At 39.2% G+C, this 20,590-nt stretch overlaps 1 protein-coding gene across 1 annotated transcript in view; it reads left to right on the top strand.

Moving 5' to 3' along the window:
• plch1 (phospholipase C, eta 1) overlaps window positions 1–20,590 on the top strand; it is a 173,804-nt gene that overhangs the window by 140,757 nt on the left and 12,457 nt on the right. Inside the window, exons 13-20 of the mRNA XM_056478120.1 lie at window positions 1,223–1,285; window positions 10,066–10,151; window positions 12,464–12,561; window positions 12,767–12,946; window positions 15,081–15,188; window positions 15,293–15,417; window positions 15,511–15,595; window positions 19,573–19,719. Of these exons, the coding sequence (XP_056334095.1) occupies window positions 1,223–1,285; window positions 10,066–10,151; window positions 12,464–12,561; window positions 12,767–12,946; window positions 15,081–15,188; window positions 15,293–15,417; window positions 15,511–15,595; window positions 19,573–19,719 (892 nt within the window). The remainder of the gene's footprint in view (window positions 1–1,222; window positions 1,286–10,065; window positions 10,152–12,463; window positions 12,562–12,766; window positions 12,947–15,080; window positions 15,189–15,292; window positions 15,418–15,510; window positions 15,596–19,572; window positions 19,720–20,590) is intronic.

The following is a 20,590-nucleotide window of genomic DNA, read 5'->3' as shown; positions in this document are numbered from 1 at the left end:
AAGTGACATTTAAAGGCTTAACTAGGTCAATTAGGGTAATTGGGCAGGTTAGGGTAATTAGGCAGGTTATTGTATAACGATGGTTTGTTCTGTAGACTATTGAAAAAAAAATGTCTAAAGAGGCTAATCATTTTGACCATAAAATGGTGTTTAAAAAATTTAAAACTGCTTTTATTCTAGTCGAAATAAAACAAATAATACTTTCTCCAGAAGAAAAAATATTATTAGACATACTGTGAAAATTTCCTGAATTTGTTCAACAGCATTTGGGAAATATTTAAAAAAGAAAAAAAAAATTCAAAGGGGGGCTAATAATTCTGACTGCAACTATATAAATATATATATATATTATCATATATATATATATATATATTATCATATATATATATTATCAGACATATATATATATATATTTCATGTAAGCCCTCAGGTTGACGTTAATTAAATGTTCAGATTTTTATTGATGTTTACCAAATCAAATTTAACTTTCATATAATTTTTTTCAGTGGATTAACTGAATTAGCACGGATTAATTATTCACTTTAAGAATACCAATGTGAGCTTACAAAATAAACATTGTAAATTTTGATTTCATGGAGACTTTGTGTCTTTCGCTTGGTTATGCCATTTTAAATGCGAATATGGCATTGTTGTTTTGACAACTTAACATAAACAAATACTTCACGACCTGTCTTTGTCTTTGTCAAGACAGCTTGACGTTACCAACTAGTCATAAATCTGTCATAAACTTGACTGAGCTGAGCTTGTTATAACTGTGTCATGAATGCTTTTCTGATCACTTTTTTCATTGGATCAAAATAAAATTTTAATAACATTTCACAGTGTCAATAATCTGTTAAATTATTTAATAACAGCGTCATTTATAGTTAATGACATTTAAATACATTTGATGACAAAATCAATTTGTACCACAGTACTTGAGGTCAAGAAAGACATCAGTGATGCTGTTATAATATTCATGACACAACTATAATGGTCTCATGACAATTATGTTTATGACAGATTTATGTTGTCTTGGTAATGTATTTGTCTATGTCAAATTATCTTTATTTTTTATTTAAAATGACGTAACTGAGTGACAGTTGTCATGTGCCATGTTATGATAATAAATGTTCCATGACAGTCCTACGAACATGCCCTTCAATTCACCAATTCATTCTTTTAGTCTCAAATAATGGCTTTGTATGCATGTGTCTTGCAGAATTCCAAAGACGGCATGAAGAAATCCCAGAGCCGTTCCTTTATCAGCAACCTCAAGCACAAGGTCAGGATAAAGACAACCTTTTTCTGTCTTTCTCTTCTCTCTCTCTTTCTTTCCCTCTTTCTTCTCTCTACTGCAGAATCAGGACTATCCTATTTCCTGTCCTCTTTGTGTGTGTCTGCAGTCTCAAATGTTACATAAATGTGCTGGTTTCGATCCCCAGAGGAAGAAAGATTTGAAGAATAATCGCTATTGATAGATTGAAGTGCAAAACAGATCATGAAGATGCATCCGTCATTTTGATCAGTTATTTGAGGGCAGTTACTGATGTCAGAGCAGTGCCAGCAGCCAAACATGCTATTGAGTCACTTTATTTTAAGCATATATTTACTGTGGTTACAACAGAATTCCTACATTCACTTGATATTTTATAGTCACTCACCACTGCCTGTGTACACAGATAATAACAGCTGCAGTGACATTCTCATATTTCGTCCTTTACATGAAACCACATCATTCATCTCCACTTTGTATAATGAATCTGATAGATAAAGATCAACACCTCAGTAGCAAATCAATAAAGTTAGTAAACAAGGCTTGTGGGTGCTGCTTTTTAGGCAAGGCAAGTTTATTTATATAGCACATTTCATACACAAAGGTAATTCAAAGTGCTTTACATAAACAAAATAACAGTTTTTTAAAGGAATAAAAAAAGAAAGCCATCTGTTGATGTAGCACAGTGCTTATTCAGTAAAGGCACAGCTAAACTGATGTGTTTAAAGCCCCGGTCAGGTCACATGATTTTTTTTGTCGGTTACGAAAGTCACTATGTCAGATTATGCGATTTGTTTTGATAAAATCTTGACTTGTCGTGGATAGCAAATGTGCCAGACTACACGTTCCTTCACGATCAGTCATACTGTCACGGATGGGTCAGGCTCTCACGATCCCCACTCACGAAGATCACCATCACCTGACTTCTAATGAGCACACAGCTGCATCACATTCACGAGCACCAGATAAAAGCACAGCACTCCAGTCGCTCATTGTCCGGGCTCGTCTCGACGAAAGCGGACAACTGAGCGACCACTCAGCGTAGTCATCCTCAGCTAAAACAAACGCTTTACTTACCTGTTCTCTTTGTATTCCTCCTAGTCTTCCTGGTCCACCCGAATCGTCCTGTCTTCCAGTCCTTCCAAGTCTGTGTCATCCTCTGTCAGCTGTATCTGGTGTGTGCTGTCCATCCTCGTGTATTCCTGTTACCCAGCCACGGAGGAAAAGACCCTAACATCATTCCTGATCCTCCTGGCTATCCTTCATGTGCTCCTTGTTGTCATTTAATAAACACCCTAACGTTTCCTTACCTCTGTCTCCTGTCCGCTTCATAACAGAAGCCCGGACCCATAACGACGACAACATGAGCACCCCCGATCACTTTCAAGAGCTGGTGGACCAGTTGAAGCGGATTCTACAGCCACCAGCTCCACTTTCCAACGCACCACCAGCACCGAGCACTTCCGCCTCCACAGTTTCTTCTTCGGCCCTTCCTTCCAGTCCCATGGCCCGACCAGCGCCCTACTCAGGCGGAGCGGGGGAGTGCAATGGTTTTCTGTTACAATGTTCCCTCATATTCGAAATGCAACCTTCTCTATATCCCACAGATAAGTCAAAGATCGCCTACATCGTATCACTACTCTCTGGGCCTGCACTTAAATGGGCTGAGACGATCTGGAACCAAGCCGGGCCGGTCATGAATTCCATCACTACCTTCACGGAGTATTTCAAAGAGGTGTTTGGACGTTCTGATGGGGAAGTAGCCGCTGGAGAGCAGCTGTATCATCTAAAGCAAGGTACTCTATCTACACAGGAATATGCTCTCCGGTTTCGCACTCTAGCAGCTGCAAGTGGATGGAATGAGAGATCGTTGTTGACCACGTACCGGCTCGGCTTGGAACCCACTCTCCGAATCCAGCTGGCCACATTAGATGATACTATGGGTCTGGAGAGATTCATCCAACATTCTCTCCGATGTTCCGATCGTCTCCGTTCCTATCAACAGGACACCATCACCCCCTCGTCTGCACTCCTCCAATCGCCTGAGTCAACAGCCTCTCCAGAACCAGAACCCATGATAATAGAGTCTGGAAGACTGACATCAGCGGAACGACAGAGGAGGCTGACCCGGGGTCTGTGTCTATACTGCGGTGTCAGTGGACACACCCGTATGGAGTGTCCCCTTCGTCCCATTCGGACTTCAGTGAGTGTATTCAGTACGAATATTGAACAATGTAAACCACTTACTACCACCGTACAAATAACTACTGCCTCTATTTCTCTCCTTGTCACAGCCCTCATCGACTCCGGGTCAGCAGGGAACTTCATCTCCCAATCCCTCTGTCGTCAACTCCACCTACGTACTGAGGCGTCCTCGCATATATACCAGATACAACCGATAACCCAGTGCACTCGATCTTCGACCCGTATCCATCGACAATGCGAAGACATCCTTCTTCAAGTGGGGTTGTTACATCAAGAGAGGATTCAATTTCTGGTTCTGGAGGGTGCAAATATGGACATCATTCTAGGGCGCCCGTGGCTGGTGAAGCACGATCCCATCATCTCTTGGGGCACAGGAGAGATAAAGAAATGGGGATCTGGATGTACACCTACCTGTTTTCCAAATCTCCCTCTTCAAGGTCGGAACCCCATTTCTTTGTTTACAACATCGGTCGAGAGTCCTCCTGAGAAGCAGTCTATCCACATTCCTAAGGAGTACAGCTCCTTTCATGATGTCTTCTGCCCCAAGAGAGCTTCCCAGCTACCGCCGCATCGGCCATGGGACTGCGCGATCGACCTAGTTCCAGATGCCCAGTTGCCAAGAGGTAGGATCTACCCGCTCTCGCTTCCAGAGAATCAGGCAATGGAAGATTACATAAGGGAGGCTCTGAGTCAGGGGTACATACGTCACTCAAAATCACCAGCCGCCTCAAGCTTCTTCTTTGTGGCCAAGAAGGACGGAGGGCTGCGTCCATGCATCGACTACAGGGTCCTAAATAACGGTACAGTAAAATACCGATATCCCCTTCCTCTGGTACCAGCCGCTTTGGAACAGCTCCGAGAAGCTAAAGTCTTCACTAAATTGGACCTCCGCAGCGCGTATAATCTGATAAGAATACGTGAGGGGGACCAATGGAAGACAGCATTCGTGACCCCTACTGGCCACTATGAATATGAGGTCATGCCTTACGGTCTGGTCAACGCCCCCTCCGTATTCCAAAACTTCATTCATGAAGTCCTCCGGGAGTTTCTTCACCACTTTGTAATAGTGTACATAGATGACATCCTCATTTACTCCCGGAGTGAGGCCGAACATCGCCAACACGTTGCGGAGGTCCTACACACATTGAGAGAACATCACCTCTACCTCAAAGCGGAGAAATGCTCATTCCACCAGAAGTCGATTCATTTCTTGGGATACATCATTGACCAAACCGGTATACGTATGGATGGGAAGAAAATTGAGGCTGTTCTATCCTGGTCAGAACCCACTTCCATTAAGGAGCTCCAGAGGTTTCTTGGGTTTGCTAACTTTTATAGACGGTTTATCAAGGACTACAGCAGGATTACATCACCTCTCACTAATCTCCTCAAGGGTAAACCCAAAGGACTGGAGTGGACCAAAGAAGCAGCCGCAGCCTTCCGCCTTCTTAAGAAGGAGTTCACAAGGGCCCCACTCCTGACTCATCCTGACCCAAATCTTCCTTTCGTGGTGGAAGTGGACGCATCCACCACCGGCGTCGGGGCAGTATTATCCCAACATCATGATACACCGCCCCGACTGCATCCCTGTGCCTATTTCTCTCGGAAGTTGAGCCCGGCGGAGCAGAATTACAGCATAGGAGACAGGGAGCTTCTAGCAATCAAGCTAGCCTTGGAGGAGTGGCGTCACTGGTTGGAGGGAGCCAAACATCCGTTCCAGGTGATCACAGATCACAAAAACCTCCAATATATCAAAGAGGCCAAGAGACTATGTCCACGTCAAGCCAGATGGTCACTTTTCTTCTCACGTTTTGATTTCTCCATTTCCTATCGTCCAGGACCCAAGAATCTAAGAGCAGACGCTCTCTCTCGTTTACACGAGCATCACGATCATGAAGAACTCCCAACGAAGATTCTTCCCGAACACATCTCCATTTGTCCGATCACCTGGAACGCTCCTCCAGTCGTTGCCACTCCGGAAGCCCCTGCTCCGCCGGGATGCCCTCCTCATCGGCAGTTCATACCACCTGAACACCGGGTAGATCTGATCCACTCCTTACATACCTCGCTAGGCACTGGACATCCAGGGATCAACAATACTCTCTCGCTAGTATCCCAACGATTCTGGTGGCCAAACATGGCAAGGGATGTGAGGCAATATGTTCAGGGCTGTAAGGACTGTGCCCAATCCAAGAGCCCACGTCATCTACCCGCTGGAAAGCTCCATCCCTTGCCGATTCCGAACCGTCCCTGGTCACACCTAGGAGTGGACTTTATCACTGACCTCCCCTCGTCAGAAGGTAATACCTGTATTCTAGTCATCGTAGATAGATTCTCAAAGTTTGTCAAACTAATCCCTCTGAAAGGTCTTCCCACAGCCTTTGAAACAGCCGACAATATCTTTAATCAAGTCTTCAGGTCATTTGGTATTCCAGAAGATATTGTGTCGGACAGAGGTCCACAGTTCATCTCACGTCTATGGAAAGCCTTCTTCAAGCTCCTAGGTGTGGCCGTCAGCCTCTCTTCTGGATATCATCCCCAAACCAACGGGCAGACAGAGAGGAAGATTCAGGAGGTGGGACGGTTCCTGAGGACCTTCTGCAGTGGTCACCAGAGCTCCTGGAGCCAGTATTTGGGCTGGGCAGAATATGCCCAAAATTCACTGCGGCAACCCTCCACCGGACTCACGCCATTCCAGTGCGTCCTGGGCTTCCAACCACCGCTCTTTCCCTGGGATGGCGAACCATCTGATGTCCCCGCAGTGGATCACTGGTTCCGGGAGAGCGAGAGAGTCTGGGACGAGGCTCATCAACATCTGCAGAGGGCAGTCCGTCGAAGCAAGGTAACCGCCGATAGAAGAAGGTCTGAAGAACCCAGATACACACCCGGACAAAAGGTGTGGCTATCCACCCGGGACATACGCATGCGACTGCCCTCTCGCAAGTTAAGTCCCCGATTTGTTGGTCCCTTCACCATCGTGGAACAGGTTAACCCCGTCACCTACAAACTACAATTACCCTCTCACTACCGTATTCACCCTACATTCCACGTATCACTCCTGAAACCCTATCACGATCCTGTTCTTCCCTCCACAGAGCCTGACCACGAAGAGGAACCCCCTCCTCCACTGCTCCTAGAAGAAGGAGCCGTCTACGCAGTGAAGGAGATCTTGCGTTCCCGACGTCGTGGTGGCCAGTTGGAGTACCTGGTGGACTGGGAAGGGTACGGCCCCGAAGAAAGGACATGGGTTCCCAGAGCTGATATTCTCGATCCTAGTCTCATGGTGGAGTTTCATGAGAGCCACCCTGAGTTCCCAGCGCCTAGAGGCAGAGGGAGACCACCACGGCGTCGGAGGTGTCGGCCCTCAGGAGCGGGCCCTGGGGAGGGGGGTACTGTCACGGATGGGTCAGGCTCTCACGATCCCCACTCACGAAGATCACCATCACCTGACTTCTAATGAGCACACAGCTGCATCACATTCACGAGCACCAGATAAAAGCACAGCACTCCAGTCGCTCATTGTCCGGGCTCGTCTCGACGAAAGCGGACAACTGAGCGACCACTCAGCGTAGTCATCCTCAGCTAAAACAAACGCTTTACTTACCTGTTCTCTTTGTATTCCTCCTAGTCTTCCTGGTCCACCCGAATCGTCCTGTCTTCCAGTCCTTCCAAGTCTGTGTCATCCTCTGTCAGCTGTATCTGGTGTGTGCTGTCCATCCTCGTGTATTCCTGTTACCCAGCCACGGAGGAAAAGACCCTAACATCATTCCTGATCCTCCTGGCTATCCTTCATGTGCTCCTTGTTGTCATTTAATAAACACCCTAACGTTTCCTTACCTCTGTCTCCTGTCCGCTTCATAACACATACTGTGATGTCTATGACGAGTGTTACTTCCCAAAGCAGTCACAAGTGTTGCTATAACAATATTTTTTATTCTTATTTTCTTATTGTGTTGGAGTGAAAAGTGTTGTGTTGGGGGAAAAGAAAACATTTGAATTATTTGTTAATAAAATAGTGCTGCATTATTCTCAGTCAGTGGCTGAAAAATTAAGATTGCCGACACTGCATACATTTGAAGGTTTCTATGGATTTCTTTTCATCAAGTAGCCAGTTCATTGCTGTGACGCGCTATATTTCATGGATGCTGAAAAAATACATTTAAAGAATATTTTAACACTTTCAATTATTCAGGATTATTTATTGCACCAAAAGTAATTTCAAAAGATTATTAAATGTACGTAAACTTTGAAATTGCTTAATTTGTGTGTATAAACGCCTATGATGCAAAAAATAATAAATACATCATGCAAAGAAATCTTTTTTTCTGCAAATATTTTTTTTTTTTTGCACATTATTTTGACAATACTTGAGGCTCACCCAGTTTTTCCCGATGCACACACAGAGTCTCTTCTCTTACTACGCTACTGCTTTTTAATATTAAGATATTTTCTTTGAAATCTAAATGTACATTTTCCTGCCATGGGTTTCTTATTAAACAATCCCTCGCCTGAAGTTGAACCTTATTTTCTTCAGAGCGAAACAAATCATCCACCCGTATAGTTGAGTAGTGGAGAAGCACAAACAAAAATATGATTTGTATATTTTTCTTGGAAAAAAATATCTTTTTGAAACAAATTTCTTTTGCAATAATTTTATCTTAATTGTAATGTATGTTTTGTTGATTAGTTATATGTAAACAAGAGTTGAATCGCTACAAAACTAGTCCGCTATATGCGCCAAAACACAAATTGCAGTGAGATTGTGTTGGAATGTTAAATGAATTAATAATCTAGCCTAAAAAAATTTAAAATTAAATATTCCGTTTCATAGAAGCATATATCAAACTGTTTTAACTATTAATGGCTAATTTGAATAAGCAGGAAATGCTTTTGCAGTGTATATGCAGCACTGAGCATGTTCCTAGATTATCTCGGCAGAACAAACTCTGTTGGAAGGAGAGAGAACTCAGAAACTCAGTGTGAGAATGGAGATGTCTGCCAGTAAAATAGCTTAAAACTCCTTAATATTTTGAAGGTAGTTAAAGTTTGCAGAACCAATGATTGGTCTTATCCAACTGTGACCCACCCATAAGTAAATATGCAGTAAATATTAAAGTAAAGTAAATATTACCTGACCGACGCATTAACGGCAGCACCCACTGGGATAACTGAGAAATTATGTGCTCGTATTGTACAGTGTCATCCATGTGACGGAACTGGTCCTGAAGATCAGGGGAAATATTAAACATGCTAGACTTTCTTTGATGATGTCATGAGGCGTCGCAGACATGGTATCGGTTGTCATGAACTATGCCAGATTACACGAAGAGAAACGATAGAATCTTGTGTCACGACTTCATTTGTCATTTACAAATCCCCACGACACCCTACGTCAAGAAAATTGTGCCAAAATCATGGCAAATTCATGTGATCTGACCGGGGCTTAAGTCTTAATTTTAATGTACCTAATGTTGGAGCTCATCTGTAGCTTTGACTGAACTCTTTTAATTTCTAATTTACTTGATCCTAATGATCTGAGGGATCTGTTAGGTTTGTATTCAGTGAGCATATCTTTATTGGGGTCCTAGGTCATTTAGTGATTTATAGACTGTCGTAATACTTTAAAATCTATTCTGAATGTAACTGGGAGCCAGTTTAAAGATCTGAAGACAGGGGTGGAGTGCTCAGATTTTCTGGTTCTGGTAAGAATTCTGGCAGCATCTTTCTGGATATGCTGCAACTGTCTGTCTGTCTTTTTGGGGAAGGCCAATGCGGAGTCCATTACAGTAATCCAACCTGTTGGTGATAAAAGCTTGAACAAGTTTCTCACTGGGAGCAAAGCATCTAATTCTTGCAATGTTTTTGAGATGATGATTTACATACTACTTTGACATGACTGCTGAAACTTAACAGTAACTGATCAGACTGCAGAATCGCACAAGGACTCTTGACCTTATTTTGTGTTGTTTGAGCCTTAAAGGGATAGATCACTCAAAATAACATTTCTGCAATGAAACCTGTAACCAATGACTTCCATAGTATTTGTTTTTGTCATTATTGATTGATTGATTGATTGATTGATTGATTGATTGATTGATTGATTTGAATGCTTGTCTGGGTTGTTAGTGTTTTCTCATCTCCTGTAGCTCGCATTGATCTTCTCTGTCAGTTCTATAGGAGGTAGACAGGCTTGCCTTTCGTTTACACATTATATTTCCTCCCACTCTCAACATTTGTCCCTATATGTGAGTTTACGGTGTCTCGAAGATTCCTCTTACGGTCCTCTTTCGTTACTGATGAACCTAAAGCCTGTAATTACTGTAGTGATTATACATGGCACCTCATGACCCTAAAAAGTTAAATGATTTGGACACTATTGACAGGTGGTAAGTATTAATCCTTGCCACACACACGTAGTTATGTTTAGTATGCCCTTTAAAAACAGGCTTGTTTTTTTCAGTTTTCCTCTGTTTTGTGTAGGAGGAATTTCATTACCTCCCATCCAAAGCAAAGGAGTAAATATTCCATCTATTTATTTAGCTTGCTCTCTCTCTCTCTCTTTCTCTGTGTGTGTGTTTCCACAGAGGCACTCTAAATCAAGGCTGAAATGTCAAAGTGTTGAAACAGAAGATGACAGCCAACAAGAGCCATCAGTTGGACAGTTCAACAGGTGTGTCTCTGGATATTTAGTTTTATGTTTTGTTTTGTTTTGTTTTTATGTCATTTTAGAAGTAGCATTTAAATAAACAATATACCATATTTTAGTATGAGTTCAGAAGTTTTTTGATGTATTTTTTCATAAATATGTTTTTTCATAAATAATTTAACATAAATTATTTTAAAAATGTTTTTCCCTGTGATGGCATTGATAAGTTGTAAACTAGTGAGGTAGAATTTGGTGCAGTTTTGGTACTAACAAACCTTACTTTATAAGGTGCATGAAAGCATACGATATGCAAAAAATATAAGACAAAAAGGATTTCAGCACTACTCATAATGGAGACTTTATTACTTAAACAGTATTGATGTGTTTCAGCCAAAGGAAGGCCTCAAGGAAGACAGTTGCCAAAATGCATTGGTTTTAAGTAATAAGGTTTAAGTAATGCTATATTGTCAATACTAGTTTTCAATGCCACAGGTATATTCAGTAATGATTCAAATATGGTGATTGTGCTCAAGAAAAATTTTCTATTTCTATGTAAAGTGATCACAGCCATTTTTTTGACAGCAATGATTATATAAAGTATATTTATTTACATGCATTTGCTGTAATTTGTGATAATTTTTATTTTTAAGCATTTACTGTATAGAATTAAACTATATGTTTAAATAAATCAAAGATAATGATCTTAAAAATATTGATCTCAAGCTAGTAGTGTAGAAGAGCTGTGTATATCAGAGGACAGTACAAAAACTGTTTAACCAAATTCAGTGTAACAGCTGGCTTAACTGGCACAAAAGAGCTTGGTTTTGAGAAAACTACTATGTACATTGCTTATTTGTCATTTTTCGGTGTGTTTCTGTTGAAAAAAAAATTATACTAAAATTACAAAAAAAAGCCCAAATAAATACATAAATTTACTCCACAATCGGACAATCAATAGAATGTTTGTTTCTCATGTTAATGAGGATTTGCCATCATTTGTATGCTTAATAGGCTACATTAAGACCAAGAGGAAAGTCATTTGTAATGAAACCGTCACTCTGTAAGAACGTGTTCTTATCTATTTCCCTGATTTCATAGTCTAGACATGCAGTAAAAATGAAGTGACTGATTAAACAGGCTTCTGGGAGCATTTGAGTTTTTGTCTGTATTGCACACCTCTCACTGCATGTGTTGGAGCATCTAAACAATCAGATATGAGGAAATTTTCATTAGTTTGTCACGTAATCTGAGAGCAAATGCTTAGCATCTTAAAGATGAAGTTTTTGGAAGAATTGTGCCAGTTATATTTATGAAATATTGTTAAACTAGAACTGTTTCTTTAATATGAATGCCAAACTTCTTTTTAGCAGCCATTACATAACACTAGAGTGTAACACTATCATTTATTTTATATAAAGGAAACATGTCATATTGTTAACAATGTTTAAAAATATTTTGCTGTAGAAAGTGGGATGCAATTATAAAAATCTCTTTACTGATTAAGTGATACAGTACATGTAAAGTTTTTAATTTTTACATGCGTTTTGAGCTTTGGGAGCCATATAATGCAAACTTCTGAAAATAGTTTTCAAAGATGGGATTTAAAAAATTCACTTTGATTTTATTTTTTTATAAATAAGCTATTCATGAATCACCTTTGCCTTATGTCTTTACACTGTTGATTTCACCTGGGGACTGGATTCACAACAATATACGTAAAAAATAAGTTAGGGAATCTCTTAAACTTCTTGAATATATCCTTAAGACCATCTTATTTCTTGTCAACCTGTTGACTGAATAATGACAGACTCGATCTGAACAAGCATGTTAAGTGTGCGCATTATCTTTTTGCTGTACATGTTTGCTGTATATGGGCATGCTTACGTGTACTTAATGCTGCCAAAAATCATGTTCATTTATTGACTAAAATGAAAACAAACTATCAGCCTATCTGACTCCTTTTTGTAAAAATGTTACTAAATTTTTAATTCAGTTAAAACTGGTGCCACCTTAAAACAACACAATAAAATGATAAAATTATTCTCCTCTTTGAGGATTTAAGGCAAGTCAGAGGCTTTAGGAAGTTAGTTACAGTGATTTCTTTCATAAGAATTTGAACTCTTCTTAAAGTAGCAGAGTATATATGTTTTAATTTTAAAATAATGTCTTTTTCAAAATGATATCAGAGATAGCAAAACAGATATGAGGTTCTGTTGGAATAGTTATTATCACTTTAATGCTACTAACAACATAATTTTGAATGTTTTTGTAACTCCAGTCTCTGTAGCATTCTGAAGTTTTTCACAAACAGTTTATTGTGCTGTGTCTGTCTGTAGAGGTGGACGGAGAAGGAAAACAATAAAGCTGAGCAGAGATCTTTCAGATCTGGTGGTCTTTACCAATTCTGTTGCCTCTCAGGAGTGTTTAGATGAGGGTGAGAACTCTTTTATCTGCTTTTGACCCACACTGTCAAGAACTTAAGAAAATACAATGTACACAATCATTTGTGTTTTCAGTATTGTATACAAATGACACGAATGGCTTCAGCATATCGATTCCATTGTTCAGCAAAGTTTAATTCATTTTTTTTTTCAAGAACATGCTTCTAACCTAGGCTTTTTTACATCCATGTCTTTCAGGATCACCCTGTAATGTTTTGTCATTTAGTGAGGCACGAGCTCAGAACTTGGTGCACCATCGAGCCGAGCGCTTCTTGACATTCAACCAACGACAGCTTTCTCGGATCTATCCTTCTGCCTACCGAATCGACTCCAGCAACTTTAACCCACAAACATACTGGAATGTGGGTTGCCAACTAGGTGAGAAAACCACACAAATAAATGGACACTCATAGATGTAAAGTGGTTAGCACAGTTGCCTCACAGCAAGAAGGTCACTGGTTTGTGGACCAGGAGGACGTTCTTTATAGTTCTTAAAGTGAATTAAGTTCTTAAAGTGACTGAGAACAATAAACAGACAACAGGATCAGAAACACAAATAAACAGTGTGTATTCAATGTGTAATAAAAATTCAAAGATGACCCAGTGACCCCAGCATAGGAGTGTACGTGTGCATGCTGTGTGTTTTAGCGATCCTCTCTGTAAAACCATATGTTCCCGCTTGCACGTACCATCTGGGTCTTGATTTGCAGACAGACTGACTGAAGTTTGATACGCCTACTTGTGCAATTTAAAAATATAGCTATGCACATTTTTGCTCTTATCAATATAGTGACAACTCAAGGGTTTACACAACAGTATGCATTTAGGTATTCCCTGCTACCAGATTGGAACCCTGTTTGCCTTTAACAACGCCTTTAATTTTGATGTCATATATTTAATAAGGTCATTTTGGTCCATGGCTGCACGGTGGCATAGTGGGTTGAACGTTCGACTCACAGCAAGAAGGTCGCTGAATCGAGCCTTGGCTGGGTCAGTTGGCATTTCTGTGTGGAGTTTGAAAGTTCTCCCCGTGTTGGCTTGGGTTTCCTCCTGGTGCTCTGGTTTCCCCCAAAGACATGATTAAAAAAGGGACTAAGCCGAAGAGAAAGTGAATGAATGAATTTTGGTCCATATTGACATAATAGAATCACTGAGTTACTTCAGTCTTGTTGGTTGCACATCCATGATATGTATCTCCTGTTCTACCCAAGTGGCAACCTCCCGCTCTCCTTCGTGAAGCAAATATACGGAAGTAACTGAAACTGCAATTCATCGAAATTCTGCTAGTCTTGGCTCCATAAGGGCAAATTTTTATTGACCCCACTGTTACCCTTCATGACAACTGTGAGGGGGTGAATTTTTTTATAACTCCTCCATTTAGTTTATATTAAATCTTTATAAGTAAGGGCGTGGCCCCTTGAGTGACAGCTAGGTCTCGCTGGTCGCCGTCACTTTACCTCAGCTGATTCCGGTTGATTGTTGAATTTTCTTTTGACCTGTAATGCATCCAGAATCTGACAGATTGATTAGCTGTAGGCTCTAGAACAGTCATCTGAAATGTTGTCTTACAGAGCTATGCCTGGATTTCATAAATAGCCTTGCATTTACTAACACATACTATATTTGAAGTGTTTGGAAGTAATTTGCGTTTTCCTCCTGTAAAAAAACGTCATAAGAACAATGTTTAGTGGTTCAATGTATTACAACAGTGTTTTTAAAAAGAGTAAACACTTTATTGATTTAGTACACAACCAAGCACATGTGGTCAGAACACAAATGAGTAACAGGTAATGAAGTTCTAAGCGTTTCTCCCAGAGAAAAGCCTGTCTAAGCAAAATACTAGCCTGTATCTCCGCTCACACTCCGCCTCCTTGCTCTTGTTTGGTATCCCCCGGTCGGTGCGATGACGCATGAAGAAAATGGTGACAGTTGGCCACGCCTACTTGTAGCTTTTTTTGCATTCTTCAGAAACCTCGGTCACAGATACTACGTCCATATCTTTTACAGTCTTTGGTTCTACCACATCACAAAGGTGCACTATTGGATTGAGATATGGTGACTGTGGAGTCCATTAGAATTTTGTGAACTCATTGTCCATTTTGAGATGTATTTAATTGAACAAAAAAATTTGCAAAAAGGGATTAAGAAGCAGTGTGTGTGTGTGTGTGTGTGTGTGTGTGTGTGTGCGTGTGTGCGTGTGTGCGTGTGTGTGTGTGTTTGCGGATGTGTGCTTGTGTGTTTGAAATCATATGGGTCCAATAAGCAAGGGTAAATTGGAACTTGTGGAGCCACAGCTGAGTTCTTCTCCTGATTGTTTGCTGAATGAAATGTTTATCAGGCCATGATGAAACCTCATCGTTCGTTAGCCATCCAGTTTATTTATATTTAAACAGCTGAATAAATAGATGATTTAAAAAAATCATGAATAAATGAGAAGAAGCTGGAAATATAGATGGAAATAAAGAAAATCAGAATGGGGAAATGAGAAGTTTGTCTCTTGCTTAACCCACAGTGGCTTTAAACTACCAGACAGAGGGTCGTATGATGCAGTTAAACAGAGCCAAATTCATGGTGAATGGAGGCAGTGGCTATGTGCTCAAACCCAGCCTGATGTCTAAAGGTAAGCATGAAACTACTTTTGTTGCTTTATAGCCTGAACAATAGTAAGGCTCAAGTAATTCTTCATGTACTCTAAGAATTGTGTTCTCTGAAAATCTATTCCAGGCGCCTTCAACCCTCTAAGTGATGAACCACTTCCTGCAAATCCTAAGAAACAGCTAGTGATAAAAATCATTAGTGGACAGCAGCTGCCCAAACCTCCAGATTCAATGCTAGGGGACCGTGGTGAGGTAAGAAAATACCTGACAAAAATACATCTCCTCCAGGCTTCAGAGCAGTAAAATGTAATTGATATTTTTGATGTTTGTGGCTGTCTTTTACAGATCATCGATCCATTCGTTGAGGTGGAGATTATTGGTCTGCCTGTGGATTGCTGTAAAGAGCAAACCAGAGTTGTGGATGATAATGGTACATTTTTTTTTTCTTGTAACTAGGTTGCTGTTGAGCTTATATGAACCAAAGGTGGAGATAAAAAAATCCATCATTGATTAGTTCAGACTGTTGCTAGACTGACAATGAAAATTGTCTGTCATACATGGTAAACATAACACAACACAACACACAACCCTTGCCAATTATTTATTTTCCCTTTCAAATTCACTATGGCTGCATTTACACTGCAGATCTAGATGGTCAATTTCGATTTTGTGACTGTATCCGATTCTTCTGACTCTCCTTTTTTAAAAGTGGCTCATATCCGATTGTCTGCATTAAAGGCCGGCTCACACTGTGTGATTTTTAAAAAAAAATTATTTTTGTAATCCTGAATGAATCTAGGATGTCAGACTGCGTGAACATGACTTCCATGTCACATTGTAAGATCTCAGCCATCATAAAGTCAAACTGAATGCCAAATACAAAAGAAAACGCCCCTGGAGTTTGACGTCATCCACCCGTGACACTTACTCTATCCTGCGTTCTGAAATGATTCCTCACAGCAAACAAAAACAATCTTAGCTGCAATTTTGCACACAGCGAGTCTCAATAATGAAACCGCAAAAAAAAAAAAAAACTTTTGACATTTCCCCCAAAAGTTTAATTGCAACGGGCAGTAAGCGGCTGTCTGTGAGCATGTCAAACCAACAATTAAAGATCACCAATTTTAGCCTAAGGTTTCGGGAATTTTTTAGGATTTCCCAATTTTGTCTCAGATGACATAATCGTGGTTGAAATCTCACAGTGTGAGCAGGGCTTTACACAGCACACGGCAAAGGCGCAATGATCAGGAAAAAAAGAGCAGGCACTGACTGACAGCTGATAATAAAAGTTTGCTCTTTTCTCTGTTCCTGTGTTTAATCTGTTTGCAAAGTTTAATTATTTTTAAATTCTTTTTGACAAGCTGTTTTACTATAGTTTATGACAGAAATAATTTTTATTTGGCCATCTTCTTTTAATCTAGGCCTTTTTAAACCAGTAGGCAATTTAATGTTGTGTCCATGGCATGATTTATGCACGTGATTGCGATCTCTCACTCTTGTTAACATGCTTAAATGCTTGTGTTACAAAGCAATAGAAAAGCTTTTTTAGTCCTTGTGTATGAGATTTAAGATTTTTTAAGGCAACTCTGCTGAAGTCTGTTTTGAAATGAAAGCGTCAGACTTGACGTCATTTGCTATGGTTTTTAATGATGGGCGATTCGCATTGACAGGTAAAAATCAGATCTACCTGCTTACACTGCAGACACGGGGGAACAGATCAGATTCATATCGGATAAATTTCCACATATGAACATGCCCTGAATCTGATTTGAGCAAATCTAAATCCATGTAATTTTTTCTTGCTTATATGTACATGGGCCATATCCGATCTGGCCCACATGGGAGAAAAAAAGTCAGAATTGAGTCACTTGAACCATGCAGTGTAAATGCAGCCTATCATGCACAATTTTATCAGTGTGAAACATGACATCCCATGGTTTTGCCTCTGTCACAGGTTTTTATGCATTTTGGTTTTGAAGATGACAAGGCTGCAATTTTTCTTTAAACAGCTTAAAATACTGCATACTTTTTGGTCATATAGATAGAATCATTTGAACTGTTTAAAGTGTTTACTTTGATTCTTTGTGTACTAATAATAACAACAAAACATTGGGCCCCATTTATGAAGCATTCATAAATATAGAAAACTTTGTAAATCACTTTGTATAAAAACGTCTGCTAAATGAATACATGTAAGTATAGTTTGCATGTAAAACAGACCTTTCCAAAAACTCGACTCCGGATTTACAAATGCTTTGTAAACAGCAGATTTGATAGTTAAACGTGTGTATGTTAATGAGTGCCAATCATTTGTAAACACATTTACAAATAAAGTAGCATAATTCTAGTCTATAATTACAAGTATGCAAGTTATGTGTCCAGAAACACAGTGGACTATTCTGAACTCCCTTATAAGATATGGCTCAAGTATAAGAACAAATAGGCCATATTAACAATAAATATAAAAAAAACTTGTGTCCACTAAAGCATTTTAGCCAGGTTCAAATTACCAGACTCTCTTCTAGGGCTGTGCAATTAATCTAAAATCCGATTTTGATTTCGGCTTTTAACGATTAGGAAAAAGCATTAATCGAGATAAACGATTATTGCATCATATACCACCCCCTTTCCAGTTGTACACATTTGTTGCTCTGCAAAGCTCAGTTCCACGTGAACATTACTAAAAGCATGTACTGTAATGTAACGTTTGCAGCACGGGATGCGCATCATTTATTGATGAACATTTGAATCATTCATGTTTAAAAGCACGAACAAGACCGCATGCTTCTGTGTGTGTGTGCGCGCTTAGGCTCGGAGATGAGCGGAGCACACACATCTAATGCCATCTTAATGCGAGCACTTAAATGGTCAAATACATGCACATTTGTGTCAGAGCGCGGTGCTTAATAAATATTCATATTTACCCTCATTTGTGTAATAAACAAACAAGTTCAGAATCAAAAGACATGTGAAAGTGAAACCATATCAGAGCTGCACTATTCTTAAAGTGACAGCGCAATATTCCTCCTGCCGCCTATTTTTATTATGAATCAAACAACAAATGGAGAAAATCCCTCACTGCTCTTGACTGAAGGACTTTTAGCTGAAGTTTTTTTTTTTACAGGGAAGATGCTTAAAGCACAGTTTGTTTCATATTTTTATTCTATTGGTTAAAATCAGAATTATTAGCCCTCTTGAATTATTAGCGACCCTTTCCCCCAATTTCTGTTTAATGGAAAGATTTATTTTCAACCCATTTTTAAACACAACAGATTTAATAACTCATTTCTAATAACTGATTTCTTTTCTCTTTGCTATGATGTAAAGTACATGATATTTTACTCAATATTTTTCAAGAGACTAGTATTCAGCTTAAAGTGACATTCAAAGGCTTAATTAGTGTAATTAGGAAAGTCATTGTAAAACAGTAGTGTCTTCTGCAGACAATCAAAAATATATATTGCTTAAAGGAGCTAATAATATTGACCTTAAAATAGGTCTCAAAATATTAAAAACTGCTTTTATTCTAGCCAAAATAAAACAAATTAGCCTTTTTCCTGAAGCAAAAATATTATAGGAAATACTGTAAAAAATTCCTCTGTTAAACATAATTTGGGAAATATTTATATGCATTAAAAAAAATTCACAGGAGGGCGAATAATTTTGACTTCAACTGATAATCGTTTTAAATAATCGTTATTACAATTATGATCAAAATTCCTATAATCAAACAGCCCTACTGAAAATCTCTAGCTGGTGGTTTTTGAGAATACTTGAGAACACTTTGGAATCTTTGTCAGTACTGTATTACTGGTATCTCATTTAAAGTTGAAGTAACCAGCAACATTGTGCTGTCTCCTCTACTGACTGGAAAGTTGGGTAAAAAGTCACAATGATGAGCACTATGTTTTAAAGAGAATAAATTGTTTATGATGAGGAATTATGATGTGTTGTTGTTTAAACTATGCTGCTATTTGCGCAAGTGAAATGAAAAATTTTAAATAAGATAACATTTTTTTAACAGTTCAAAGTCATTCTGTCCATTCTAATTTAATTAATTTCAGATTTACATTATAATATAGTTGACGATGATGATGATTAATGGGTGAATGACCACTATCCATCTGTCAGAAAAAATGTAAATGAAAAAGGTTATTAAATGTCCTATCATCATCTTAAAATAAAAAAATAAAAAATAAATAAATACATAATTACATAAATACAAGCCTACATGTATACATGCATACAGTACATACACACATTTACAAGTAATAATAGACTTTGAAGGATTTTTACAACCCTGACCATCAAATTTAGCAGATAATGAGAAAGTCTAAAGCAAACTTATTTGAACTTAAACAAGATTAGATGACATTTCGCTTTGTTAACATGTGTTTGTTAATGTAGGATTTAACCCTGTGTGGGAAGAGACTCTGTCCTTCACACTTCATATGCCTGAGGTGGCTCTAGTCCGCTTTCTGGTCTGGGATCACGACCCCATTGGACGAGACTTTGTGGGCCAGAGAACCATAGCTTTCAGCAGTCTAATGCCAGGTAAGAGATATTTTATCTGTAGGTGTCTATAAGCAGTTTTGGACTTGTGTACCTTTAAAATATTCTACCAGAATGCTGTTCCACATATGCAAGATATATGCAAATAAACCAGATTCACCTTACCTTTTTTCATAAAAGATGCCAATAGACAGCCAAAAATGAAAAGGCTTTTAGAAATTAGTCACACTCATGGTGTTCCAATGCCCTGAGACCTTTGTTTATCTTCGGAACACAAATGAAGATATTTTATACAAAATCCAGACATTGAAAGATTACAGTTGATCCACAGAAGTCACATGGAATGTTTTGATCTTTATTTATGTTGTGAAGAAGAACGATGCTCTCAGGGGATTGGAATGGCGTGAGTTTTTAAAGAGCCCCTATCATGCACTAAAAAATGTCATATTTTGGTTTTGGGGTCTCTAACAACAGGCTGATATGCATGCAAGGTCAAAACACACTTTCATTGTCTTATAATATATTTTTTTTTTTTCGAATTATACCAACGACTCCCATATGATTCATTCAGCGATTCATTTGTTCCCAAACCCTCCGTTAGCGCATGGCTAAACTCCGCTGATTGGTCTGATGACTCAGTCTGTTGTAATTGGTCGACTGGGTTCAGTGTAAGACAGAGAGAAATGCCCACTAAGGCTTATAAACTATTTTTAAGTAGTGAGGGTGCAGAGTTTATGTGTGAGCCCAATGCAGGTGCATTAAAGCAATGCAGATAAACACCAGCATATTGCGCTTTTCTTAAACATAAGTAAAAACAGTGACACACATTCAGTATTAATCCATACAGCAGCAAAAGCTGAACTATTTTGAAACTTGACCGCTGCATGTGTGTAGGAACAGCTGATGGTGGCCA

Source organism: Danio aesculapii, chromosome 18 (genome assembly GCF_903798145.1).
Source record: "Danio aesculapii chromosome 18, fDanAes4.1, whole genome shotgun sequence".
NCBI classification, from domain to species: domain Eukaryota; kingdom Metazoa; phylum Chordata; class Actinopteri; order Cypriniformes; family Danionidae; genus Danio; species Danio aesculapii.
The sequence above is the reverse complement of the archived record's forward strand: the minus strand, read 5'-3'. Positions and strand labels throughout refer to the sequence as shown.